General features: G+C 36.5%; 1 protein-coding gene across 5 annotated transcripts in view; it reads left to right on the top strand.

Annotated features, from left to right (window-relative positions):
• MTA3 (metastasis associated 1 family member 3) overlaps nt 1-20176 on the top strand; it is a 117538-nt gene that overhangs the window by 34415 nt on the left and 62947 nt on the right. For all 5 annotated transcript variants that reach the window (XM_042829334.1, XM_042829351.1, XM_042829327.1 and 2 more), the window contains exons 7-8: nt 8470-8572; nt 15336-15435. In XM_042829334.1, coding sequence (XP_042685268.1) covers nt 8470-8572; nt 15336-15435 — 203 coding nt within the window. The remainder of the gene's footprint in view (nt 1-8469; nt 8573-15335; nt 15436-20176) is intronic.

Here is a 20176-nt window from a genome sequence, read left to right as displayed (position 1 = left end):
CTGTCTGCTGTGAATCAGATGATGGGTGAAGATGTCACTGAGAATTGATAGTGCACAAGAAGGCAGTATTAGGTAGACTTAGAAGATAATCTACCTTCTGAAATCCTTTAGAAATGTAAGTGCTTAAGAAGAATACGAAGAACATAATTTATTTGTAGAATGACAATCCTCTACATTCCTGCAGTCCTTATAATAAACAAATTTCATTGAAAATATCTCAACTTTGTATCCTTGCTGTTTTTATTTGTAGTAATGAGTTATACTTAGTAAAGACAATAGTTTTGTATAAAGACTAGACCACAATACGATGGTTGAATGAAATCCTTCCCTCTCCCTCTATGTCATGTGCTCCAGTTTGAAGATTGTGAGTCTTTTTAGTTGCTCTTATTGTATTGAAGAACAGGAGATTATATGCTACTGATTTAATTTCTTATGAGAGTGATACTAAATAAGGTCCTTTCTCTTCTAACCATGTTTAAGTGCTTTTTCTGGCAATATATTATTTGTTTATTTTCAAAACTGTTTCTGTTGTGGGATAACGTTCTGTTTTCATCTGAGTGCTCGTCTCAGAGAGCTGAAACACTTATTTGAGTAAAGAGCTGCTTATATCAAGCATCTCTTCTGTACAGTCTAGGAGCAAGGTGCCTAGTCCTCTGCTGTAGATGGTTTTTGGTGCAGCTACCAATTGTCTCTGATCAGTAACTTCTGAGATAAGTGAATAACCAAAACATTCACTACTGCCTGAAGGAAAAACAAAGAAACACACACACACACACACACACACACGCAAAACCAAAACAATTAACTGTAGCGAATAAATTCTTAGTACGTACTCAGTCACTGCTGCTTTTAGCATGCTTAATATCACCTGACTTTTCTGTTATGTGTTGAGACAGACTTTGAGCATTTAGCAAATCTTAGCCTGGAAACAAGGAACTCGGAGATCAGCAAGTTCAAACACTGATGTCATAACAGCATTAATACTTAACCAGAAATCGTCTGTACACTTTGATTATGCAAATGGTAATACACTGAAAAAGCTTTGCATGTGCCTAGTTTGTGATTCAGGAAACAGAGCAAGCAATGACCTTTAAAATTTTGTTTTTTCTCTTGTAAAAACATGAGCTGTTTCCTGAGATTTAATGCAAAATCATTAGCCAGAAAGTAGACTGTAGAGGGAAGTAGCCTCTGAATTTTCTCTGCTTGTCTTAGAGTAGGCCAGAAGGCGGGGGAGATCTTTGGGGGTCATTAGTTCAAATAGATGATGACAATTTCCTATTTCACTGAAGCAAGCATTTTGTCAGAAGATATATGAAATAAAGAATACCACAACCAGATTCAGGAGTTCCTGCTTGTGGGACTTGCAATAGAATGCCAAATATAAAAGGTACAGTTCTGCTAACTAAGTAGGATTTCTTTTAAGATCAAAGCAGAGAAATAATGCTGAGATGTGATTCGTCTCGCGTGAAAATGGTTACCTGAATAGATTAGAGGGTGTTTAAGAGTAGATGTGATGAACCTTGACAAAGGCAATAAATACACTGAAATGAAGTTTTTTCTTGGGTGTTCTCAATTGTATTTTCTCAAATGAAGTTTCACTTGGTTGCACTTTTGACTTAATATCAAAAGCTTTTCTGTTCCCTTCTTCAGAAGGAGCTGTTTCTTGATCATTAGCAAGTTTAAATATGGTAATCTCTTGTGTGATTTGCAGATTTTTTTTCTTGTTATTAAACTCAGCAAAGCAATTTTTTTGTAACTGTCAGATCCGTGATTATCTTAAGTAGTAAAATACTCTTTACAATATTGATTGTGTCAAACTCTTAAAGAGTTATGATACCACTTACATCTTTCTTACTGGTCACTTTCTTGACAGCTGTGTGATTTCTGTGCTGAACAAATAAATGAATGTTTATGGGCTCTTGATCAGTTCTACTATAAATTGAACAAACAAACAAAACACGTGTAAATGACCTCTTTTTGCCTGTTTTAGGTAAAGACTTCATTTACTTTTGCTTACTTACAAGGGAAATCTGTACTTGAGCACTGCAGCCATGTATAGTACAGACACCCAATTAGGTATTGGTGAATTTGGTTTATGAAACGTGGTGTTCTATGGAGTCTTGTAACAAATGTAAAAATAGTTCTGAAATGAAATGTGCACCTATCTTTTAGGTCACTTAATTTTAAAATATCTGTTGCATTTAGCTATAATTCTATGGTTTGTTAACTGGATGCTTCTTTTAGTATTTCTATGTTACACGACGTGGTACTTGGACATTTTTAAACTTTGATTTTCAGATAATTCACAACTTCTGTGTTATCGGTCAAATGATAAATTAGAAGAGTTGGAAATTACATCTTATAAAAACCGTTGAACAGTTTGAAGGCAGTTATTCAGGTGTTTCTGCTTGTTGGAGTGGTCTGTCTTTTTTTTCTTTTTCCCCCTCCTGTAAAAGCAAGACTGTAGTTCTTAAGTTTGTTTAAGACTTGGAGAAGTCAGAGTTTTAGCATTCATAACAAGAGAGCTATGATTTCCGTCTCAAGGAGATGCACATCTGTTGCCATTCTTTTCATATGTTTTTATGAGCATCTTGTTTTTCAGCAGCTTGAAGGAGGTGGTCAAACTGCTATTTTCTCTTGGCATACTGGTTTTAGCCCATGATGAATGATCTGTGCTGTGTTATTGATATGGAAGATTGTAGGTGATTGTTGTTGGAAAGATGTCTTTATTATTGCTGTAGAGATTTCTCTGAGGCTGTTCAAATATCAAATGAGTTCTGTGCGGTAGTTGGCCTTACAAAGATACACTTATGTATTGTATGCTGTGTATGTGCTTATTATCCAAAGTAATGCCATACAGTGAGCTCACAAATTGCCTTTCAAGTCGCAACATCTTAGGGTTTAATTGACTTTGCTGTATTTTTCCACCTCAGTAACTTTGCCTAAACGGGCTTATTGCATGTTCAGTTTGTGTGTCCTTTGCCATTTTATTGTAAGCATTTTTAAAAGTATGATTTTTTTTTCAAGTTTATTTTGTAGGAGATGAAAAACAAATGTCAGATGCAGATGAAATGCATTTTACACTTGAATAATTCAAAATATATTTCCTCCTAAAGAAAAAGTAAAAGTTCTTGTCTGAATTAAATATTTGGTTTAAATTTATGCAAACAAACAGTCCTATTTTATCCTTAGCCTACTGTGGCCAGATATTGCACATATTCATAATATTGCTTATATAAAAAGAAGTAAATTGCAAGACTAGACGTTTTATTATAATTTAATGGTGTGGGACTTTCTTTGTTTGTTTCTCTTGGAAGAACATGGTGCCCATGTGCTATGGTATCCCTCTTCCCAAACAATTATTTAAAATATAGTTAATGCCTATATATGGTAATGTTTTTACTTAAAAATAGTATTATTTTTCACCATGTTTTCCTGAAAACTGCATGACCTCATGGATTGTTCTTTCTTTACTACAAAAATTATTGTAGTTACTAGTGTTAGACCACAGCACAATGCTAAGTTGACCTAAACATCTGCTGAAACGGGGTCAAGAGAGCAGGAATCTTGCTGCAGGTCATGCTGTTGAGGTTTATTCATAGATATCAAAGGAGTTCAAGGTGACAGTTCCAAAATAAAGGTGAATTTCAGGTATCTCTAGAACAATTACCCTTGCCTTTGAACCAGAAGGTGGCCTTCTGATTTTATGCAGTATGTGAATATGTCATTACCTTTAGATCTGCCATAAAAAGTTATCATGAAAGGACTATTTTTTAAATGTGGCTTCAGCGTATGGACAATAAAGTGAGGAGTAGTCTATTTTGAGGATGTTATTGTCTGCTTTATCATGTCTGTGGAAGTTTCTTTTTGAGTACTGATCTGCAGGGTTTTGTGAAAGTGAAAACATTATTAGTTTCTTTCTTCCAGTCCTGAACAGATGTTCCTGCCATTTTTGAGGCAGCATTATGGAGCAGTTGGTCATTCTTGCCTGGAAACAGCTGAATTTGTATTGAGTCTAATAGTAATTCTGTTTAATTTATCAAGTTCTAGATTTCTAGAAATGAACTACTTTTGAGTGCTTTGTGAGGTCTTGCCTTTTGTTCACCAACATCGAATCTGTCAACACTGCAAGACCAAGCACTGGGAGAGCACTGAAGTCTATAGAGTTGGAAGTTTAATTTGGAAGCCAAGTGAAAAATTACTGAAAATATTTGTAGAGTAGAGCTCCAGAGGGTAGGAGGCAATTGAAGTATATGTGGTTTACTGGCTTAAAAAATGGTCAGCAGCTATTTTAAATTGCCTGCTGGAGACCAAAAATGTGTTTCTATCTCCTGATAACTTTGCTTCGAGGTCTCTATACATGTAATCTTAATGTAGACTGTTTTTCACTACTACTGTTTTTATGTGTGTTATGTTAATGTATTAAGTTTTAGAATACCACTTCTATAAATTATAGAACACATTGTCTGAAGGACTAATTAATATCTTGTATATACTACTATCAGGTAAGTTATTGAGGTCAGGGGAAAAAATTGTGCTGTAACTGAACAATAAACGGGTAGTTTTCCTTTTGCTTTATAATATCAAACTAATCTAGGCTTTCCCATGGTAACTTCATCAGAGAAGTTAGCAGCATGTATATCAAGTTGACTGTAAGGTTTTGAATCTTTCTCTGGGTGATTTTTTTATTGCCAATACTAGCAACAACTGGAAGTCATTTAAAAAGTAAAAAACAAGTAATAAGAATTGTCTGCAGAGCTTTAATGAGAAAGATTGTAATTTCCATTGGTTAAGATCAGATGTTCCAGCTATTTACAATGAATTCAATGTATGTAAAGTTGAACTCATGAAGTGTCAGTAAATAGTTTGTATAGCAGTCTGAAAGATGTTTTCATCCTGACCTTAATGTAAACTCCTTTTCCCAGTGGCAGGGAAAATTTTTTAGCTTGTTTTCTCACCCCTCCATCCTGCTGTTAGTTGTTCATGAAAAGCTGTGTGATGTTTTGTGGTAATTAACCTCTGTATATTCATTATAGACAGGAGAAAAATGCTGAGTGCTTAAAAGTGGAACTAAGGAAGTTATATTGGAGGAGAAAGTTTAGATTTTACTTTAGACAAGCAAGTTTGATATCTGGAACTTTGTTCATCGCTAAACACTGCCAGAAAAACAAACAAGTGTGATGCTGTTTTTCTTCTGTAAGTTAAAGAAAGTGTTTTCCAGCAGTCTTAAATGTCAGATTAAGAAGGTAGTTCCTGAATTGAAATTTCATTTTCAGTTATTAGTTTCCTGTTTTTGAAGTGTTACATAGCATGTGAAGCCGTGTTCTAAAAGATGTAGGATTACCTGCTGTTAATATACTTCCCAACAGTTCAGATAATAATCAGCTAAAAGCTGTGTCTCCTAACTCTGGTCCTGTATTTCAGTAATGGAAATTTATTGTGTTGCACACTGTGCTGGTCTAAGGGAGGGTAAGAAATGTTAAGTAACTATCTTCCATATCCTTGAAGTATAGCTAAGAAATATTGTACCCATTTCACAGGTGTAAAGCTAAAGAATAAAGGGTAGGAGTTCACTGAGATCAGATCTTTTCTGAAATGCATTACAAAGAGCATGGTTAGCGGGTTGAAGGAGGTGAGACCACATTTGAAGTACTGTGCCCAGTTCTGGGCTCCTCAGTTCAAGAAAGACAAGAATCTTCTAGATAGAGTCTAGTGAGGGCCACAAAGATGATTAAGGGTCTGGAGCATCTCCCTTACAAGAAAGAGCTGAGTAATGTGGGTCTGTTCAGCCTGGAGAAGAGAAGGCTGAGGGGGGATCTCATCACTGTTTATAAATACGTAAAGTGTGGGTATTGAACTGATGGGGACTCTTTTCAGTGGTGAGCAGCAGCAGAACGAGGGGCAGCTGCCAGAAACTGGAACACAGGAATTTCCATATGAACATGAGGAAGAATTTACTTGAGGGTTACAGAAGACTGAAACAGGCTGCTAATGGGGGTTGTGGATTCTCCTTCTCTGGAGATATTTGAGATATCTGTATGCATTTCTATGTAACCTACTGTAGGGAACCTGATTTAGCAGGGGAGTTGGACCAGATTATTTCCAGAGGTCCCTTCAAACTCTGGCATTCTGTGATGTTGAGTGAATGCCTCTGAAAAGAAGGCTTAGTTGTTTATTTTATGGGATCTTTTTAAACTGATTTCTTTAGGATATGTATGCAATTTTTGTTTCTGAAGAAAAGATTTCAGCTGCTCTGCTTGTCTGCAATTTAAACTATTTAAGTTCATTTTCTTCCTACTGAACTGACAATTCCTGCCATTTTGGCAAATAACAATAATAATAATCAGAAAGAAAGCATATCTTGTAACTACTTTTTGTCAGAGACTACGTATATATTGGATACCATATTTGAAATATCAAATGTCGCTGCAACAATTATCTTGTAAGTCATATGGATTCTTTTGGTATAGATTCTGTTGCTTTTATCTTACCTATGTATGCAAACTATAGTTCAGTAGTATTTCAGAGTTACTTTTATCAGCAGTTCAAGTAAGATTTTGTAGTAAAAGAAAATTGATTACCTCTAGTTGAAGTAGGACATCTGTTAGTCAATTTTAAATATCCTTTTGCAAACTTGATTCAGGAGAATGACATCTTTTGGTTGAATATCTGTATTTTGTTTGTATGAAGTTTTTCTTTTTGTGAACCATGGCCTATCCAGGTATTGGGTATTGTCGTACTTCTACATTTAAGATCTCCAGGATTTGATGTCCTGAAACAGTTAAGTAACATGAAAAGTACTTTAAAACTATATTAACAGATTGAAATGAAGTGCTCTGAGGTTATTTATAAAATAAAGAACATCACCCACAATGTGTCTGCCACAGATGGAATAAATGATTGTATTGACAAGTGTGTAGTCCATTGAATAAGTTTATAGACAAAAAAATCATACTTGAGAGTGTTAGAAATCTTGTCTCTAGTTCTGAATGTGAATTAGCTTAAACAGAAGCATAAGTCTTATTAGACCAACAAGGTTTTATTGCTTGTGCATCAAAAAAAGTTATTTTGATTAGTTTTTATGAGCGTTCCTGACCCATTAGCTAAATATCATGATGCAATTCTAACTTGTGCTTATGGCAGGGATGAATATATACCATGTTTTCCTTGCAGACTTGATGCAATAAACAAACATGCCATACCTAATAGAATTTCAGAAGATCTGGTGCTTGGTTTGCAGTCTGCTTCCAGACTCTTATGAGTACAATGTTTTTCATGTCTTAGTGATGTTATGCATATATAGACTATCCGTTCCCATTAATTCATGAGAAATAACAGAGACTATAGTTATTTTCTCTGTGCTCAGTGAGAAATACCTACACAAGTAAACTTTTTGAGGGAAAAGGCAGGTTTTTATTCTTGCAGTATCTCACACAAGCCAGAGAGAAGCATTAGAAATTAACTGAACACTTGAGTTCATCACATCTTCACTGAAGGAAGAATATGCTTATGTTCTAAAATACCAAAGGTGAATGGTGATTTGCTCTTCATTTGTTGTGGTTCCAACTGTGTTGGCCGTGTTGCATAGGTAGATATTCTTATGCTAAGTAGATGGAGTGTTGCTTATTTAATCAGCCTGTTGTGTTTCTCATTTCACCGTAGTAGTTATTGATATAGTAGTGAAGAAAAGATTTAAGCTTCAATATGAATGTGAATCATTTTAGTGTTTTTATACTTTGTGTATTGCTTGGAAAAATTATGTTTTTTAATAATGAACACAGTGCAAATTAAATCTCTGAAAATTCCATTGTTGTTTCAGCCATGTGTGTACACAGACTGCTCTCTGTATACAATTGGGCTTAGAAAATGATTATGTACTGTATGGTAACTTTATTGTGCTGTAGCCTTATTATTTTGTAAGTGGGTTTAAGTAGCCAGTGTACAATGCAATTGTAATAATATGATTAATGTTAATAATACAGATAATGTAAAGAATGAGAGTAAGAGGTGAAAAAAATAATTAAATGTAGTAGGTAGCATTGCTCCAGAATTTCTGTTTTGGAGTTGTACCCAGATTACAAATTGGATTTTTAATTGCTCTAACTGGTTAAGTGTAAAATTAATTTTAATGTGACTGAAGTGCAACTTTAATATAGTTGAGAAGCAATTTAAAATCCCCACTGGTTATTTACATTTTGGTTTCAAGCTCCTGATAACATTTTATTGAAGTTCTTTGATACTGCACCTTTTAAGAATGCCTCCTTAAAACAAATTAAAATACTGATGTTAAGGGAAGATACTTATTTTACAAATGTTTTAGTATGGAATTTAGATGAATGACTGCTGATTATTAAGTACTCAATATGTTTATATTAAAATGTACAATGTCTCTTTTAAAAGTAGTTCAAGAAGTACATAGAGAAAAACATTGTGAGTAATAAGTGTTTTGTCCCATCTACCTTTTGACAGGAGAATTAGATGACAGAGAACAGGCAAAGCTGGAAGTAAAAATATGGGATCCAGATAGCCCCCTTACAGACCGTCAGATTGACCAGTTTTTAGTTGTAGCACGGTAAGATTACAATCCTCTAATAAAAAAAGAATCCTTTTCCTTTTTCTACTGATTATTTATTCCCCTTTATCATGTTACTCAACTTGTTTACCATATTGTGAGCCCTTCTGTTTTCCACAGTTAGCTAAGAGAAAATCAGAACATGAACTTCTGAATATTTATTGAGTTTACCAGTACAGAAGAGAGAGAAAAAGAGAGTGAGTTGTGCTAGACTGCCTGTATTTAAGATTGTAGTAGATTTTGATATTTAAATGTAGACATCATTCTGTTTTCCTATCAGAGTAATTTGAAATAGGATTTCAGTGCTAATAATTATCTTGTGCTACAGTGTTTCGAATTTCATGGTGTAATATAAAGAAGAAATAAAGAAGGTGTGAACAATTGCAATGAATGCAAAACTTGCCAGATTTGCTAACAGATATAAGTTGACTAATATGCAGTGGAATTATTTCAGTTGTGAAGTGATGCTTTTTGTTAGTGGAAAAGAATTGGTCAGTTCAGTTTTATAAATTAACATATGATTATGCAAACTAAATTAAGGACCATCGAAGCCATTGGAATTCACAAATACCTTTTGAAGTAATTTCTCCACTTTACAGAGTTTTGATAAATTTTAGAAAATGTTTTTACTGAAGGATGATTCTACAGCATGTTTCTCTTGTCCTTCAATTCACAGTTAGGAATAGATTACAAAAGTTCTGTTCTCGTTTAGAAAAATGTTAACGGAGTACTGTTGATTGTGGGTGACATAGAGACGTTATCTTGGTTTGTTCTGTCTCTGTTCTTTTTTTCTAACCTGATTGCAGAGCATATTCTCTAATCCTGCTAGGCAAATAATCTTTTAATGCTGTTTCCTATTTTTGTTCTTCTTTTCTCTCCTTTTTAAAAAGCAGTTCCGGAGAAGAGGAAAAAACAAAAGGAGAAATTGCTTTATACTTCCCAGCTTACATGCGCAGTGAATTAATTGAGTTGCTGATTGACTATTTTCTCAAAATCATAGGATGAAATGTGTTGAAAGGGACACACAAAGAACATGGAGCCGAACTCCTGGCTCTGCATGGGACCACCCAAAATTCAAACTTGATGAGAGCACTGTCCAGATGTTCCTTCAACTCCTGCAACTCGGGGCATTGCCCGCTGCCCAGGGCAGCCTGTGCTATGCCTACCATTCTCTGGTGCAGAATCTTTTTCTAACCCCCAGCTGCCCCTGTCAGGCACAGCTCCATGCCATTCCCTTGGGCCCTGTTGCTGTGCACAGAGGTCAGAGAGCAGCGCTGCCCCTCCACTCTGTGGAGCTGTAGCTCCATGAGGACTCCCCTCAGCTCCTCTGCTCTGGGCTGAGCAAACCCAGGGACCACAATGCTCTTCACACATCTTGTCCTCCAGATCCTTCACCGTCTTTGAAGCCCTCTGTTGCATGCTCTCTAATAGCTTATGTCCTTAAATTGTGGCGCCCATACCTACGCCAAATGCTGGAGGTGAGGCTGCGCAAAGCAGAGTATAGATAACCCTTCTTCTCACCCAGTTTGCACTGCTAGGCCTGGGGCACCCTTAAGTGCAGTTGGCCTTTTTGGCTGCCAGGGTACACGCCTAACTCATATTCAACTTGCCATAAACCAGAACACTCAAATCTCATTTCCATAGGACTGCACTCCAGCCTGTCATTCTCTTGTCTGTATTGTATATCCTCTGTTGCCTTACTGCACGTGCAGGGACCAACACTTGCCGGATTGGTGATTGCTCAGTCCTTTAATTTGTCAAGATCTCTCTGCAAGTCTTCTCTTCTCCTGTGTCAACAGTTCTCTCCAATTTAATGTTACCTGTGGATTTATTAAGTGTACTTTCAAGTTCTGTATCCTTGTCATTGATGAAAGTATTGAAGAGAACTGGCCCTAGAATGGGACCACTAGTGACTGGCTGCCAACATGATGTAACTGCATTTACTTTCGCCTTTTAAGCCTGACTTGTCAGCAAACTATTCACCCATGATACACCCTGTGTACTTGTCTAGCTGTTTGGTGGACATTTTTTCCAGAATGATACTGTGAGAAAGAATATCAAAAGCTTTGCTGAGATCTGGAAAGATTGCATTAACTTCCCATGATCAGTGGAAGGTCTTATGTCCTAAGATGAAGATTTACAAAACTGATTGAATGTTTTTGCAGAGTTTATTCATTGCCTTCACTTCCCTCCACTTCCCATTTTGCAGCCACCCTAGGGAGCTGAAGTAGTGAAGTAGTATACTGTCAAGTTGAAAATGTTCTCCTCTGGAAGCAATTGTGCCAGCAGGCAATCTACTGGGAAGTAATAGAACAAATGACTGAAATTTTGGGAGAGAATCTCTTCTTCCCCTTATCTATGACATCATATGCAGTGCTGTGTATACCTGACAAAGTCTGCATTCATGTAGAAATTGATAAACTTCACAGGATATTTTTACAGAGAGAATGAGTCTTGGTTATAGCTGCATAACTGTAACTATCAGAGACCTTATGGTAGGTGAATGACATCTGACTAACATCTTGTTAGAGACAGTTGCCTTATTGATGTTCTTCCACAAACTTCCACTCATCTTTGCTGCTTTTGAACTGACAGGAACACTTTCCAAGCTTCTCTATATGCTTGCTTTCACAGGCTTCAGGATCAGAATTTTGTGTGTGTGTGTGTGGTTCTGTAACAGACTTACTGATTTAAAAATTCTCCTGTGATAATTAGGGCAGCTTTAAACTCAGCATTTTGTGTGCTTGCAGGTAAAGGCTTTCATCATTATGCTGGACCAGTAAAAGTTGCTTGACTATGCAATTGGCATTATGGTATGATTAATTAATGTATGTTTCTACAGACTCGGAAGATCCATCTGCTATATCTTCATTGCAGTTATCTGGGCATTGGCTGTGCCTGCTGCGTTTCTAGTGAGATGTTATTTGTCTTTTGACTGGAAATTGTTCTGGCAAATTTGAAATTCTGTCAATAAGAACTTTTTCCTGAGTGGTTTCTTATGTGTAATTTTTTTTAAGAGGCGTTTAAAAAACCTTTTGTATGATCTTTTTTAAAGGTGATGCCCCTGATGCAGTATGTATTCCCATGTGTTTTTTTTTTTTATCTGCTTTAGATGAAAGAAGAGATGTTATAGGCAACACCTTTTTCAGTCACTCAAGCATACTATATTTGTTAGAAGGTGATAAAATACTCTTTCTATTTGTGTTGCCCATTTGCAAGAATGTATATATTTTTCCTTATGTATGTAGTCTGACGGGATTTGTTTAGTGTCCCAAGAGCAAAAAGCCTTTTTCTACATTTATATGTTTCATAGAACCATAGAAACACCAAGTTTTAAAAAGACCTCCAAAATCAGCCAGTCCAATCGTACACCTACCACCAATATTTCTCCACTAAAACATGTCCCTCAATACAACATCTAAATATTTCTTGAACTCTTCCCGGTACAGTGACTTCACCACCCTGGCAGCCCATTCCAGTGCCTGACCACTACTTCAGAGAAGAAATTTTTCCTAACATCCAACCTGAATCTCCCCTGGTGCTATCCACTCTTGTCCTTTCATTAGTTACATGAGAGAAGAGGCTGACCCCCACCTCACCACAACCTCCTTTCAGGTAGTTGTAGAGAGCTATAAGGTTACTCCTGAGTGCCCTCTTCTGCAGACTAAACAATCCCATTTCCCTCAGCTGCTTCTCATAGGATGTGTGCTACAGACCCCTTACCAGCTTTGTTACCCTTCTCTGGACACACCTCTAGGGCTTCAGTTTCTTTCTAGTGAGGGGCCCAAAACTGAATGCGGTACTCCAGGTACAGCCCTCACCAGAGCTGACTACAGGGGGACAATCACCTTGCTGCTTCTGCTGGCAGCACAGTTGATGATACAATCCAGGATGCCACTGGCCGTTTTGGTGGTTCTGATCCTGCAGACTTAGCATCCACTAGTATGTAATACTGGTGGATATTGGTGGGTACTAATCTAACCAAAGAAAAAAGGGAAATAAAAAATTCCATGTGCTTAAATGGAATTTTTGGTGTTTCATTTTCTGCTTATTGCATTTTCTTCTTTCATTGGGTACTGCTGAGAAAAATCTAGCTCCATCTTTTTCATCTTTACTGAGGTTAAATCCTCTCTGAGCCTTCTCCTCTCTAGGCTTGACAATAGCAGGAACATTTTTAGTTATCTTACATTAAAGAATACACTTAAATGTAGGAAAAAAAGCAGAAAACGAACAGTGTGGTGGTTTAGGCTACTTTGGCTGAAGAGTGAAATTTTTTTTTGCTAGCAGGTAGGTATAGGCAATAGGGTGTCATTTGGAAAAGAGTACTGATGAGGATTTTTTTCTTTTTAACATTTTTAAATTACTCTTTCATGGTAGTGTTATTAAAAAGTTGTTCAAGGAAAAAACATAAAGGAAATGTATGTACTTTATATGAATATATGCCTTATGTGTGTGTTTTGAGTGGGAAAACAAAACAAACAAACAAAAAACCATAGGGTTTTTTAATATTTTTAAAGTAAATACTTAAGTTTTCATTTTGACTGCATGGCTGGTTTATATGGAGGGCAGCGTATTACTGTGTTAAGTTTTGAGACTATGTAAATATTTAACAGTCAGATGTTCTAGAATTTCTACACTTTTTTGGATTGTCTGAAAAACTCAGTCTTTCAGAAATTTTCAGGGAAGTTGACTTATAAGTTGATTTTGAAATACAGCTGCGGATGCCCCATCCTTTCTCCTTAAAACAGCACACTGCCTGTGCTTTATGGCATTTCTGGGATGTTTTGCACTCACATAACCCACAGTCTAGCATAGCAATCACCATGATTGTGATCTTGTCCTACGCAGTACAGCATTGGAAGTGATATCAACTAGTACTTCAATTCTTATCTTTTTATCACTTTCTTGAAATGAACCTAGTTCTATCACATCTCTTAATTTTGACTTTATGTACTGGGCAATGTCATCCATGTACAATTCTACCCTGAAGTTAGCCTGGAAATTTTGTAAGCAGCTTAATGTGGTAGAAACTATTTTGTAATTTTCCTAATGTGCTCTGATTTTATTTTAGAATTATGGTCAAATAAAGTAGTGTTAATTATGCAAGAAAAGAGAAAAGCTAGAGGTAGCAGCAGAAGGGAAATACAGTCATGCTGCATGCTGCCTTACTGGTTTGAGCAGCAGCAACAGAAGGATCACAGCAAAAATTGTTAGCTACAACCCTCATCAAGGCCAACATGTTTAAAGGGGTTGACTGACTATCAGGATATATGTTCCCAGTAGATTGCTGGGACTGATCTGTGGACGGATACTGATTTATATATAGCCAAGTATTAAAAAAAGAAAGAAAAAGAAAACAGTGTGTAGATGTTTGTCATGTATTTGCTGTCACTGTAAAGAAGAAGCAAAGATTACAGAGCAGTGTTTGGATATTGCTTATTTACTCCACAGCCTTTAGAAATTGAAGCAGTTAATGTCTGCAGTATATGAATCACTGCTGTTTAATCTTAACTGTGTCTTAAATGTTTTTTGTGGTGTGCTGAAATGTGTTCAATATTAAATGTTTTGAGATTGAGGATAATATTTCAGTAACAGATGTTGTTACCAATTTCTCCACTACCTGTAATAATTCATAGTGAGTAAAACTCTTGTTGCTTACTATTTTGTCACTGAATATTAGGTTTGTAGTATGCAGTAGTCTGATGGCTGATGTATGTTGATGTCTGTGGAGGTTGACTTACTTCATGGATATAATCCCACTCTTGTAACTTGTGTGGGATATAACTACTGTAAGAGGTTCCAGTCTTTAGTCCAGAGGTTTACGCTATATTAAAAATGTTTGATACTGTAATTAGATATATCAATTTAGAGAGATTTGCATTGTGTTATATTTGGAGCAAATCATTTTTTCAAAAATCGCAGTGCCACAATGCACTTTAAGAACGTTTTTTCAACTCTAAGGGTAGTGGAGTGATTTGTTTTATTAATTTTCTTTCTTACGTATCATTACTTGCTCACTTCTTATCTGATGGGCTGAGCCCAGTCAAATTATTCTGTAGATCTTTCCCATCACCATGCATAATATCTGATGGATGTGCTCTTAAGAAAATTTCACAGTTCAGATATGCTATCACGTTGATTCTCCATCTCTGTGCCACAAAAAGGTAGAAGTTTGGAGAAAATCATGTCCCATTTTGGTGATACAGCTATGCTTTTATTAATTAGGGTGAAGCATCTGCGTGTTCATTATTACTTTACAACTGTGACGAAAGTATGACTTTGGAGGTGCTACTGTGTTTTGTTTGCTAATAGAAATAGCCGACACGCATTACTGAAGTGAATAAAATGTTATTAATTTCCTCACAGGAATATGTTGGTGAACTACATTTTAAAATTGTATTATACAATGGTTTGGCTTTCTAATTTTGAAAAAGTTGTCACAGTTGCAAAACAGAAAGCCTTTGACTTCTAAGGAAATAAGCTACGCAAGAATGAGTATTTTTCATTTGTAGGTGATTTCAAACAAGTTGTTCTTACGTATGGGATATTACTTTTGGGGAAGAAGGTCAGAATTTTTACTGCAGTATTCAGTAGTTTGCCTTTACAAAATTAGCAAAGATCTGAAATCTTAGAGTTATGGTATGTGCCTTGTTATTTTAATATTACACCTTTGTGCGTATTGTATAGTCTGGTCTTTCAAAAAGAAGGTATAGATCTTTAAAATCTTTATGCATTTACTGTCTATGCTCTTTCTCTGTTGCAGTGCGGTCGGCACGTTTGCTCGGGCATTGGACTGCAGTAGTTCTGTCAGGCAACCTAGTCTACACATGAGCGCGGCTGCTGCTTCCCGAGACATCACATTGGTAGGTGGCTTGTTAAAAACCCTACAGCTTTTCTACATCTGTGATTTCAGTAGTGTGTTTGTAATCTGGAGTCTTTGTCCCCTGGATGTTTGAATTCACCTAGATACCTGTGTGGATTATTTCCATGTATATGGTAGCAAATCCTGTGCATTTTCTATAACATGTTAGTGCTGCCATTGTAATCGTACCATAAATCACTTGGCTTCAAATGAGATCTGTTTAAACATCTTCACATGTGATAATTTTTGCAGGAAACAGGGTAGTGCTCGTTGCATAGAGCTCTAGTAGAATCCACAAGTAGTGTCAATTAAAATATGTTGTAATAAAGCTGATTGTACCTCTGTGCCTGTAAATTTTCTAGAGTATATAAACAACTTCTTGAAGAACATTTTACTTAGGATTTCCTTAGGATGCTTACCTAGTTCCTTGAAGTAGTCACTATGATATAAGCACCTACATCTTTTAGAGGAAGTTTAAAAGTATACTAATTACAGACCTAAGTTTATCTTTGCATATTCATAGTGGCTGAGATGACAAGATGTGCTACAGGGATTAAAAGGAAAGCAGTATAAGAACAAAATCTTACTCTTTCATAGAAATTAGTTTGATTTTTAGCTTCCAAAGACACCAGCAGGAGTTCATTATTTTAAATATTTGTATACCGAGAGGTGATACAGTATAGCAGGCATGTCCAACTGATGGACCAAGTGTGACCCAGCGCAGCTCACAATGCAGCTACCCCTTGCTGTGTGCTATAAAGGCAGATTCTTCCCCATCGAGCAGCCTGGCTTGGTTCCAGGCACACACCCATCACTCAGCAACAGCCAAACCATCAGTGTGCTATTAACACTGTCTGAGCTGAAACTAGGACACAGGGAGGGCTCAACATAGTGGTAAGTCATGGAAAGTGTATGCATTTTGATACGTTGGCTGCACGCAGTCCTTTGAACAGCAAAAAAAAGCATGTAATCTTGCTTTGCATTCTGATAAAGGAATCTGTGGGTAGGTTTCAAGATTTCTGGAAAAAAAAAAAAAAAAAATTAATATATTTGTGATTCTAATTTCAGTTGCAATAAATGTATTACTTGTGAATTTTTAAGTGGAATATGTAGAATTGCAATCAGGTGTTCAATTGAAAGAAAAATTAAATGTCTCTTTACCAGAGTGTCATAAGAACTCTTACCACAGAAAAACATCCCTTGCTTCACAGTCATGCCTTATTTATCCATCAATTTCTTGCAGTGTATACACTTGTGAACAGGTATTCTGAAGGATGAAGGACAGGAATAGTAAAATTTCATCAGAAATCTCTGACAAGCAGCTTGAGAACTTGTTAAGAACAGCAATGATTGTAATCAAACCAGATTGATGCATTAGGTTCGCCAAAAAAAAAAAAAAAAAAAAAAAATAAAAAAAAAAAAGTCAAATATTTTACTAGTTTTATGTTTATGTTGCTTTTTAAATTTTATTTTAATGCTGTAATACAAATACAAACAGTTAAAATAAGTTATATTGCTTATATATTTTACAAAGGCTGCTCTGGAAGTAATGCCTCCTATTTTATTCACCCACAACATCAGAGGCAGATGTTGGTGGCATGGCAATAGCGGTTGAACCTTCCCACCAATATTCTATTACATTTATTGCTGTGTAACAGGTGGCAGCAGAGGAGCAGTCTGCTAAATACCTCTGTGCAGGAAAATCTGCAGCCATTGACATTCATTGATGCTTGCTGAATATTTCCAGAGACCAAACAGTGGATGTGAACATAGTGAGGTGGTGGGTGGTGCATTTCAGCAATGATAACAGTGTCTGTGGGTCACCTCCAGTGGTGCAGGTTATGACAAGCATGACGTGCAGGCTCTTGTTCATCACTGACAAAAATGCATAGCTCATGGTGGTGACCATATTGAAAAACAGCGTTCTGTAGGTGAGAATTTGCTCTATCAAACACAGTTACCACGTTCATTGCATTTATTGTGGTTTCCATAAAAATAAATAGGAGGCATTACTTTTGGTGTGACCTATGTTTATGAGGCCCAGAACAATTCCTCTTTATTCAGGGTGGCCCAAGCAAGCCAAAAGGTTGGACACCTATGAAGTACAGTATAGAGATGATAGTAAAGAAGGTCCATTACATATCAGGTAACTGAATGTTTGAACTAGAGGACACTCAGTGGAACTGTTGCTAGAAAATCTTGAATCGAGGTATTGCCTTATTCAGTAGAGCACCTCTGCTATTCGATGCCTCAAGGTTTTGAAGGAACAAGAAATGCTAGCAGGAAAAAAAAAGATTAGAAAACTTATGGACAATGGATCCTTGAGTTGATAGTAAGAGCCAGAGAGAAGCTGATCATCTAGCACTTGCAATTCCCAGGACTTACTCTCTAAGTGAAGTTTTCTAGTTCTGCTGACAAGGAAAGAATACTTCAATACGTGGTCGATTGATCTGATTCAGTAGGGCACTTCTTATATTCTGGGTAAATTATATTCATTAGTATGATGAGAAAAATATTAGATTTCTTACATTTTACCATGTACTCTCAAGGGCTATTAAATAGGAAACTGACAGCCTGGACTGCTGTGGCATGGCAGTGGCAGAAGGTAACTTTTTCAGTAATGCTCAAGAGAGTATGTTCTGTATTCTGAAGCTGTTTTTTGTTTCATGCTTGCTGATATGGCCTTGCTGGCATAATTCTGTTCCCATTAAATACTTCGGTTTTTCCATCATAACAGTTCTTCCATTTGACATATTTTATTAATATTGCATTGGATTAAGAATTTGTGATAAATCTCTCACAATGTACATCCTTCTTAACTGTATTCAATGGTTAAGAGTATAGATTGATTCTCATAGCAGTTTCTCTCTGTTTGAAGGTAAATGTGCAGCACTGCTAATAAAGGGATGCATTTAACGTTTGAGTGCCATATAAAAGTTTCTGCGTTGCAAATGATCCATTAAATTCTATTACACTTAATGAAAGGCATATCTTATAATGAGGCACTAGAGGAACCTCCCCAGATTTAATTATTGTGTCTGTCTGCTCTCTCTCATTTTCCTACCCCCACAAGCTTTTTAAAACCCTCTTTTGCAACGTACTTCCTTCTAAGTTAAGAAAAGACATATTTGTCATTTTAGTAATTATTCTTTCATATTTTCCCATGTTAATTAGGAGCATGTTTTGAACAGCAGCTCAAGTTAGTACAGACGTTTGCAGAACTTGCGGTGGGTCTCATTTATGGTTTGGAAAGGATGTAGGTGCCTAATACTAAGACAATTAAACTTTCGGTATTCTTAGTGCTGGATAACCCTTGCACCTGAAGTTTTATTAATGGAGATTCTGTATGCCATGTCTGTGGGCTTCTAGTCTTTTTAATTAGTTGTTCCAGTTAGAGATGACTGTAAGCAATCTGAGAGCATAGTTTATAAACATAAGAAAATTCAGGGTAGGTGTATGCAATTAGGAAAGGTCTTGTGACATTAACAGTGAGAGGCTACTTTCAGTCTTTTTTATTTTGAAAATCTGGGAAAGGTAATGAGATAAGGCAGGAAATTACGAAGTTATTTAGAAAATCTCCATGAAAGACATGAAACCATATGAGTTTAACTTCCTAGATGATAGTGTACTTCTGCTTTTTGTTTGTTTGTTACAATGATACACTCTGGTGAGACAACTAAAGATAGTGTTTCTGGTGCACCCAGACAGAGTGTTTTCTTTTACAATGAAATCGGTCTCTGAGAAGAAAGGTCTCCTGTTTCAAATTCCAAAATGTTGCAAGATGTGTACACTGAGGTGAGTGCCCTTAAAGCAGAGGAGGTTGACAGATTCAGTTTGTGGTGGCTGTGGGAGGCTTGTTCTCATGAGCCCATGCTATTTTACTACAAAGAAGGAGATCTATTCTTGGATGTCTCTTGAAAGTTAAAGTATGAACATATGTTTCTTTGCACCAATTGTTGATGACAAGACTTTTAAATTTCACTAGACTTCTGTATACGTGGCACATAAGATAATCATGTCAAAATTGTTGAATTTATAATATCCATATTCAGTTTCCAGTTCGAATGCTATCTTGGAGGTACTGATTCAGTCTAGTTTATTTAACTGATTACTGAAATTGCGTCTGTTTTGGGAACTGTTAGAGCTTGTTTACAATATGCCCTGCTAGTGCTTTTTTTCCTGGCTCTGTCCTGCTTTTCTGGGCTTAGTGGACATCTTCTTTCTTTGTCAGTTAAAGTTTGAGCTTGAAATTCCTTCTCTCTGTGTGGGCAATATCTTTCCTCTGGTGAGATCCCTCATTTCTGTTGGAGAGTATGCTCTGGGCAAAGTTGCTTAGGGTGAGTGGCTCATGTTTTCTTCTGGTCTCTATCTGAGAGAGTCATTGACTGACATCTCTTCCCAGCCTTCTGCTCCTTGGGTATTGCGTTCCCATTAGTTGTTTCTTGTTGTCTTCTCATCCTTGGGGAAAAAGAGATAAAAAAGAGAAACTTCGGGACTTTGTCTTGGACGGTATCTTTTGGTTATTCTTGCTTTTGCTGGTGCATTTTGCTCATGGTAATGTGGGAATCTCCTTTAAGTGGAGGCTGACAGACCTGCAGAATGCAGATAGTGTTACCGTAGGAACTTGGAAGTAGTCTTCTGTTGCAGAACAGCTCAGTAAAGATTGTTCTTCCCACAGATTACTCTTGTCAATTTCAGCAATATCAGGAAAAAAACAAACAAACAAACAAAACAAAACAAAA

This window comes from Centrocercus urophasianus, unplaced genomic scaffold (genome assembly GCF_019232065.1).
Source record: "Centrocercus urophasianus isolate 14NV4802_14NV808 unplaced genomic scaffold, USGS_Curo_1.0 seq_10, whole genome shotgun sequence".
Taxonomy (NCBI): domain Eukaryota; kingdom Metazoa; phylum Chordata; class Aves; order Galliformes; family Phasianidae; genus Centrocercus; species Centrocercus urophasianus.
Note: the sequence above shows the minus strand (reverse complement) of the source record. Positions and strands in the feature narration are given on the sequence as shown.